Source organism: Microtus pennsylvanicus, chromosome 1, assembly GCF_037038515.1.
Source record: "Microtus pennsylvanicus isolate mMicPen1 chromosome 1, mMicPen1.hap1, whole genome shotgun sequence".
Taxonomy (NCBI): domain Eukaryota; kingdom Metazoa; phylum Chordata; class Mammalia; order Rodentia; family Cricetidae; genus Microtus; species Microtus pennsylvanicus.
In genome coordinates, this window is record NC_134579.1 from 116,746,893 (window position 1) to 116,755,520 (window position 8,628).

At 51.3% G+C, this 8,628-nt stretch overlaps 1 protein-coding gene across 5 annotated transcripts in view; it reads right to left on the reverse strand.

Annotated features, from left to right (window-relative positions):
* Galnt9 (polypeptide N-acetylgalactosaminyltransferase 9) overlaps window positions 1-3,086 on the reverse strand; it is a 76,826-nt gene extending 73,740 nt beyond the window's left edge. For 4 of the 5 annotated variants that reach the window (XM_075981292.1, XM_075981301.1, XM_075981284.1 and 1 more), the window contains exon 1: window positions 2,490-3,086. In XM_075981292.1, the coding sequence (XP_075837407.1) occupies window positions 2,490-2,730 (241 nt within the window). In that variant the 5' untranslated portion in view covers window positions 2,731-3,086. Of the gene's footprint in view, window positions 1-1,733; window positions 1,909-2,489 lie in introns of those variants that run through there. The other variant, XM_075981310.1, reaches the window with a different exon arrangement.
* Between the last annotated feature and the right edge of the window lie 5,542 nt (window positions 3,087-8,628).

Below are 8,628 nucleotides of genomic sequence, written 5' to 3' on the forward strand. Positions count from 1 at the left end.
TCTCAAGCACATATAAGAGAGTCCGTGCACCCTTTTCCTCAAAATGCTTCCCAGTCCTATGAGCCCGAGTCTGCACCACACAGGGGTGCTTTGCTAGTGTGAATAAGACATGCCATGAGGTCACGGGGCCAAAGAAAATGAGGAGAATGATATACCTGCCACATCAAAGCACCTTCATGTGCCTCCTGGCTCAAAGGAAGACAGCCCTCGCTCCCTAGGATTCCCTCTTCTCGTCATCTCCCCAGCCAGGAGGGAGTTCAGAGGGAGAGCCCGAGCAGATGTAATAGGCAACCGCTGGCTCTTAGTGTTTAGCTGCATCTGAGGTAAGTTCCAGATAGAAACCCTTGGGGATCAAACCCACATCTCTAGGATCTAAAATAAAACAAGCTGCAACAGGGAGAACAACCTGCCTCCTCCAGGAAGCGCTCATGGCTCCCCCACCCCCCCCCCCCCCGTGCCTCCAATCAGAGGCTTTGAATCAAGCCGGGAGGGGGATAAGGATGCCTAAATGACTACTTAAACAGACAATCCCTGAAAAGCCTGTGTTCCCCCACCCCACAAGGAACCCACCTGAGACCAATGTTAGATCTGGGGTTTGCTTATTTCCAAGGACAAATCCTGAGGGACGACTGAGTTTAGACTCTGTTAAGCCAGGGTCAGAAAGGAAGGCAAGGCTGTCTCAGCACAGAGAAAGAGGAGAAAGGGAAACTGGAGGAGGCAAGGAGAAAAGGGAAGGGATTTACTGAGGGTAGAGGGAGAGGCACAAATGACAGGCGAAGAAAAGGGGAAGAGAGGCAGGAAAAAGCTGGCAGGAACAGAGGAGCAAGGAGGAAAGAGGCCAGAGGGAGGAACTCATTCTGTCCACGCCAATGTCAAGAAAGTTCATTGAGGGTCCCGACATTTCCTTCCACCAAATACTGGCCCCTCTTGTCCTTGGGGATCTGGAGACGGAAACAGCTCACGAGGCTGACTCGCCAGCATGCTGTTACACAAGCTCAAATGGTGCCAATGTTTTTATATAATCCTCTGGTTCACCCCATAAAACAGACCATAACACCCTGGCAAATGCACTTCAATAAAGCTCCGTGCTATTACAGGGCCCAGCGTCTTCCAGAAGATGAATCACACTGCCGGTGTGGCCAAGCTACCACTCCAACTCAACTTTCTTCCACTGTGCCTTCAGCTGACGGAGAAGCCACAGAACTGGTAAGGACTGCCGTGAGTTCCAGAAGTTCCGTGGGTGGTGAAAAAGCCCTTGGGAAGTTGGGGCTTCATTATCATGAGGATGCATGAGCTGCCTGTATCCCCAGATGGCACCTGGTCCCTCTAGGTTGTGCTCAGAGGTATGCCTGGAATCCAGTTCTCTAGGGAGTCCCCAGGTGACACCTTTCACAGCAAACAGGCGACTTATGACCTGAGCCCTGCTGAAGATGCTTTATCACTTGCAGAAAGAGGTTTGCTGGGGCTGCTTCTGCCAAGAGCCACACAAAATAGCAGAAGCCTGCTGGAGATGCAGGCTTGCACCAACTGTCTCTTTCCTGAAACCTAACAGAGCTGTCCTTGGGGACAAAGATGGTGTATTCATCTTGCACCCAACATCTAATTAGTTGAGTCCCAACAGCAACCCCCATCTACTGTGTCCCAGCTGAGTCCCCCCCTTTCCTCATGGAAAGCAAAGAGGCCAGCCACCAGAAGCAGACACTTTCATGCCTCAGGGGTTCCCAGGCACTGACCTCAGTCCATGTGAGCACTTAGCTCCTACACATCCCTGCCAGACACTTGATTCCATCTGTCCACACAGCACCAATGGTGTCTTACACTTCTCCCACAATAAAACTTTCTGCAGGTTCCCTGAGCATCCTTGAATGAGGGCTATCCAGGCCAGAGGTCACAACTTCAGTGGGCGGAAACCCTTTGGGCCCTGCAGTGAGGAAGATGGGATCAGCCACTGTAGAGAAGAGCAGCCACCCCTCCTGCCATTCCTCCAGGGAGGGAAGAGGGAACCAACCTAATCGCACAGCTTGGAATGATTCCCTGGGTTCTTGCTGTGGACCCAAGTGTCACCTCCACTCTCACAGCTTTGCAAGGTACCCCTGGTCCCTGGTTGTGAATCTAGGCACTGTCTGGATGTCTCACTGTGGATCTAGGCATTGTCTGAGCCCCTCACTGCCCTCCTGGCAGCTCCTTGGAGGCTCTTCCTTGAGAAGTTCAACTTCTCTTGGGTAGTAAGTTTGGAGTCATTGTGGGAGAGGCCGGGGACGGTTCCACAGGATGAGCGGATGGTGCAGTCACTCTATAACTGCCCTCTGGCAATGAAGGCCTCCAAGCCTCCCTTTTACCTCCTGCATTCCCTCCACAGGACCCAAAGTAGCTTCTACCCTGGACCCTGGAAGATACTGTGGGGTGGGTGTGAGCAGCCACTCCTGGACACAGTAATGTTCTGACACAGGACCCTGCCTCCCGTCCATCCCGGGGTACCCGTGGCTCACCATTCAGCTGATTGTAGACCACCTCCTCCAAATGGTCCAAGCGCTGCAGGATGGCCTCGCGATCGGCCAGAGCACTCGCCTTGGAGAGCCGATTGCGCATCCGGCGGTCCGTGCCTCGCACGACCTGCACCAGCGCCTCTGAACGATCCTGAAGGCGGCAGTACACAGAGAAGAGAATGATGCCCACGAACACCAGGATGTTGACCGTCAGCAAAGTTTTGATCTTCCTGGCCACCGCCATGAGCGCGGCTCAGACCGGGCCGCTTCACCCTCCGGGCATCCCCGGGGCTCCGGGGCCGCACGAGCCTGAGCGCGACCGGCCGCGACGAGGACCATGGGCCGGGGAAGGCCGGGAGCTGTTCCTTCAGCACCGCCACGCGGGCTCCACGCGCCAGACTGCCGCGACCCGACCTTCTTCTCCAGAGCGCAGAAACCTCCCGGGGCTGCGGGCACAGGGCACCGCCCGCGTAGTCAGCAGGGCCCGCCCCCCAGGAGCTTCCTGGGCCAGGAGGCGGCGCGAGGCCTTGGCTGCTGCGTCCCTCTCCTGCGCGCCCCGCTCGCTCCTGCGCGCCCCGCTGGCTCCTGCGCGCCCGGCTCCTGCGCGCCCCGAAACCACGGCGCCGGTGCGCAGTGACGCGGCCTGCGCTCATCGACATGCACGCGGCGCCTGCAGCCCCGCCCGCCATCCCAAACCGATCCCGCGCGCCACCCCTGGCCAGGATAGGCCCGCCAGGAGCGAGGCTCAGAGCGTCGCGCCACGCAGAACCTCGGACCTCCCTCCACACCCCGGGCTTATCTCAGGGGATAAAACACACACTTGACCCCTAGTGACACCGAACCTTAGGGAACGCTGGTCAGGACTGTGCTGTAGGTGCACACTGGGGTGTGGTGGGGTGTCTTTGTGCGCAAAGGAGTGAGTCAGAGCCACCTTGATTTGCCTATGGCCAAACCTAATCTGATTGGCCGCCTTCCTCTGGTACCAGGGATAAGAAAGGAGGAGGCTGGAAACGGAGCAATCCTATTGCAACACAGGACCAAATAAAAGAAAACAAATCTTGACCAGGTTTTCCAAGTCCTCAGAGCTCAGGTGCACCCTCGGCCAGAAGAAAAACAACAACAAACACCTGTCTTTCCATCTCTAATTTAGCCCCAAACAAGCAGCTATAGATAAGACCACTGGAATCAGAGGAGAGATGACAGAAATCACACAGCATGGGTTGTTAACCGGGATCACAGAATGCGAGCTCCTGTGTGCTTGGTTACCACTGTATGGACAGTGCCTGAAAGATTTCTGACATGTAGCTGGTGCTTAGCAAATATTTACTGAATGAATAAATGATGAAGCATTTATTACAAACTGACTTTGTGGTGGGTCTTTCCCATAGAAAGACAAGGCCTCTAGGACTTTGTAGCTCTTGGTTCTGCATATGAGTATTTGTGCATGCATGTATCTGTTGTGTGTGCATGCATCTTTATATGTCTGCTGGGTGTGTGCATGTGCCCATGTGTCTATGTATGTACCTTTGTTTGTGCATAGGTATGCATATGTGTTCATGTATGTGTACTTGTTTGTATACACGTGTTTCTATGTTCATGAGTCTCCTTTGTGAATGTGCACATGAACAAAGGGTGTATAACATATCTCTGTGTATTGCACATGTTTGTGCATATATGTGGTGTCTTCATGGTGTATATGCACACGGGTAATATGTGATGTGTCTGCATGTATATATGTGTGTGTGTGTGTGCGTGCACATGCTGTGTCCTTATGATTATGCTTGTGTGTAATGTGTATGTGATGTGTGTGTTTGTACATACCTATGTGTTCATGTGTGTGCAATTTCTGTGTATGTATGTATGTGTTGTGTCTTCTACGTGTGAGTGTCCACATTCAGGGGGAGTGGGCAGAGGCTCTGGGTCCCGGTTCAGGCTCTTTCCTCCACACTGCCTTTTCCACAGGGCAGTGTATCCTGTGTAACTTGGAGACAGTCTACCTCTCCATGGAAGTAGCAGTGATGAAAGTCACACTGCTTCTTTCCTGAATAAACTTTCCTTCCTTTCACAGAAATATGCCTCAGGAACTCAGAAGACACTGTCAGGAAGGCCCCAACCCCTAGGACTGAGGCCAGCACTCCACAGTCTCTCACTCTAGACATCATGCCTACCAAGATGGAGCCCAAAACACTTCACACTTCAGAGTGACTCACAGACACTGGTCTTTTTCATAAATTGTCACCCCATGTCCCTCATTTGACATAATGTGCTGTTCTGTGTGTAACACACCAGGGTCTGGATATTTACAAGTTTACAAGGGCAGCCTTTGAACTACAGAGCAGAACTCACCCAGCTCTGAGTATAGGCACTGTTTGGAGGCTACTGAAAGGCTCTTTCTTTCTTTCTTTCTTTCTTTCTTTCTTTCTTTCTTTTTTTCTTTCTTTCTTTCTTTTTAATTTTCAAGACAGGGTTTCTCCGTAGCTTTTGGTTCCTGTCCTGGAACTAGCTCTTGTAGACCAGGCTGGCCTCGAACCCACAGAGATCCGCCTGCCTCTGCCTCCCGAGTGCTGGGATTAAAGGCGTGCGCCACCACCGCCCAGCCTGAAAGGCTATTTCTAACATTAACTGAATGGGGGGTAGAAATGGTGTAGCCTAACTTTCCACCAGAGAAAACTGAGGCTCCAAGGAGATGTATCTGTGCCCAAGGTCATGCTGGCAGGGAATCCTTGGTCTGGATTTAAGCCCAGACAACTTGGCTCCAGAATCAAATTTATTAGCCACTGATATTCAAATAAAAAAATCAAAAACATTTCATTATATGTTTATAGAAAGTGATATGAATGGTGTTCGTGTAAATGCCGAGCAGCCGGTCCTGAGTCAGTATTTGGCTGAATTCCATTGACAGTGTGAGTGTATGGAACCTGGGGGTAAAAGGAGACTAGTTTGAAGGGCCTGCCTGGGTTTGTTGACTTTGGAAGAGATGCTGAGTGCTTAGTGTGGAATGCAGCCTGGGGTCACAGGGCAAGCAAAGGCTGCACTGTTGGGGAGCAGGGAGACCTGTTTGAGACATAATGCCTGAAATTGCACTTGTCCCCCAGTGCCCTCTTCCACTGTCTCCCATAATACCAACTCTGTCCGTGGTAGCCTTGACTCAGTAAGCAATGCTTCCTGAGTGCCCAGGTCTCTGTGGGCCACAGCGACTATTGCACACAGAGACATCACCTGGAGAATCCCAACAGTCACTCTCTGGGCACAGGCTGCAGGGAAAAGGACAGTAGGAGTGCAGGGTGCACTCAGAGAGACAGTGGGGTCATCCTTCAGGGAGTTGGGGCACTGTGGAGTGCCTGACCTCAGACATCTCCCACAATTTTGCACTGGATACCTCTCAGCAGGGCAGCTCTCTCCTGAGCCACACACAGAAGCTGAACCACTAGCTCAGCTCTTGTAGGTCATGGAGAGCAAAGAGTTCCCACTCAGTTTGCCCACGCCACACCTATGACAGACCAGAGCTAACATGGGAATGTAGTCTGCTTCTGTCAGTTCTTCCACCGGTGTTTACAAGCCTATATTCCACGTGACTATCTCTAGACTTAAAGACCAACACTATAGGGGCGCCTTGGGGCCGCACTCCCACCAAGCTTCCCATGGGCTTGAGCTTGCTTTGGTGGTATTTTCCTGAGGTTTTGCAGAAGGAGATGTGCGAACATAAGCTGAGACCCCCCCGACTTAGGCCAGATGTCACGTGGGTCATGGAGGATTCTGTGCAACTCAGGTGAGGCAGGAGCTCCAGGCTGGGTTCCACATTTGCCACAGCCCCTGTCACAGCTGAGCGCCACCCAGAGAAACCCTTTATCTTTCCCAACAAAGCTGCTCTTTCTCCCAAGAAGAGGCTGAGATGGGAAGGAAGCTACTAACTCCACCGAGAATTGCCCCCAAACATTCACAGGCCAACCTACATGGGCCACGGGAAAGCAGTGTTTTAGGCCTGTGGGTGGATTCAGAACGCAGAGGGGTCTTGGCTAATTCAGCTGGGGATGTGTGTCAGCACTCTGTACCTGTGGTGTGTGGGCGGTTGCAAAACCTAGTCAGGTGGGCTGACCATATATAGAAAGACAACTTATGCGTCCCAGGGGCCCCGTTCTGCTACTAGAGCAGCCACACACCCAGGCTTGAGGTCAGTACTGATATTCATTAGTATATTAGCATACCAGAATAGTACTAAAAATGTGTCACTAGACAGAAATACACAAACCAGGGTCACATACGGCAGGTTAATGAAAAGACCATACCAGAGGCTTGAAGGAGCCTTTGCTTGCCCTGTGACCCCAGATCAATCATCTCATGGGCATGACAGAGATGACTCCTGAGGATTCTGAGAACAGCCCCACACAGACACACACCTAAGGACCCTGCCCCCATCACTTCAGCTCCTGGAGCCAGATATGCCTAGAGCTCGCCACTCATCGCACAACTTCTGGTTTTATATAAATCAATATATTTCCTCTTTTGATTAATCCGGTTTGGGCTTAGTTTCTGCTGTTTACTAATAAAATCTGCCTTACTAACTCCAAATCCAATTTAGCCAGAATGTCAGCAGAAGGCGGAAGGTAGAGGGAGGGAATCTTTCTTCTGAGATCTCCCCAGGCATCAGAGAAGGACTTTCATGGACTTTGCAAGGATTATAAGGCCCACTGCCTAGGCTGGGCCATATTGGGACACCGAGAATAGCAGAGTACCGACAGGCTAAGCTGGCTCTCCCAGGCCATCTTTCTCTATCTGCACAATGATAGTCACATTGCCTCCCTCCATCTCCCCTCCTGGTAGTAATCTTTTCAACTCTGGTTTCTTCACAGAACTCCCCAAAGATAAGCCACAAAGCATAGCTATCGTAAGGAAGATTCATAGCTGGACTGTATATGTGTGGTGCTCTTAGACACTGCACCCGGTGCCGTCTTTTCATTTTATTTAGTACCTAGGAGCAAGCTGGTCCCGAATCACATTTATGCATTCTTCATAAATCAGCTGGCTTGGAGCAGCAGCACCTGCCTCGGTGTCCTTGACTTGCTCTTTGAGTGGGTAGCGAGTGCCTGAGACAACATGCCCACTTCAGAGTTCTGCTCTCATGCCAGGACATCAGTGATCAGGGGTGTCTGGGAGAAGGAGCTTTGGTGAACAGGAATTTCTGGCTAACATCTTCACCTAAGGGTTATAGGATTCTCTCACTGTCTGCATCCACATGGCTCAGATGTAGCATCCTAGAGTTGGTAGCTTCCTGTGAAGTTCATGGGGACTGGCCCTGAAAGTCAGCATCTTTCTCTGCACTTGAAGGACCCAGGTACTATGGTTCACCATCCAGGGCTGCTCTCCAGCATCAGATTCCAGCCCCTGAGGCACTCGGCACTCACTGTGTGCGACATGACTGTTTATAGAGAAGTACAAGTCTTTGAATTTCATAATCAATTTACTGTGTCTTGTAGCTCTCAGAGAGGCCTGGGTATCTTCCTAGGAACAGATGTGGGAGTAGAAACCTAAGGCCTGTGTTCCACACTGGGGACAGAGGGATCACACCCCTGTACCTTGCCCCTTATTAGGAACTAAGGGACAGGCCAGGGACCAGGTGACCAACTGTGCCCTGACAGTGATTCTGGCATTTGTGTAGAAACAGGATTGTGTCATGGATGCTGGACCCTTCCCTGGCTGGGACAAAGGGTCACCAGACTACCAGACCATCTGCACACATGGGCTACACCGTGAGTTTGAAGAGAGCTCAGCTAGATGGGAACCTGTGTGGAAGGAAGGAAGGGAAAGAAGAGAGAGGGAAATAAAAGAAGGAAGGGAGGGAGGAATTTAAAAAGGAGGAAGGAAAGGAGGAAGAAAGGAGGAGAGGGAGGAATGGGGTGGCTTCAAGTGTTGCATCAACCACAAGATAATGGAGGATACCCCTTTCCTAAATTATCTTCATTCTATGATCTATTTTTAGGGGAAAAATCAGAGGTTTTTTTGTGCCATCAAAGGAAAACTTTTTTTAAAAAAATTCATTTTATATACTGTGTGTGGTGGCACATGCTTTTGGTCCCAGCACTTGAAAGGCAGAGAAAGGTGGATCTCTGTGAGTCCAAGGCAAGTCTGTTTCCAGACCAGCCAG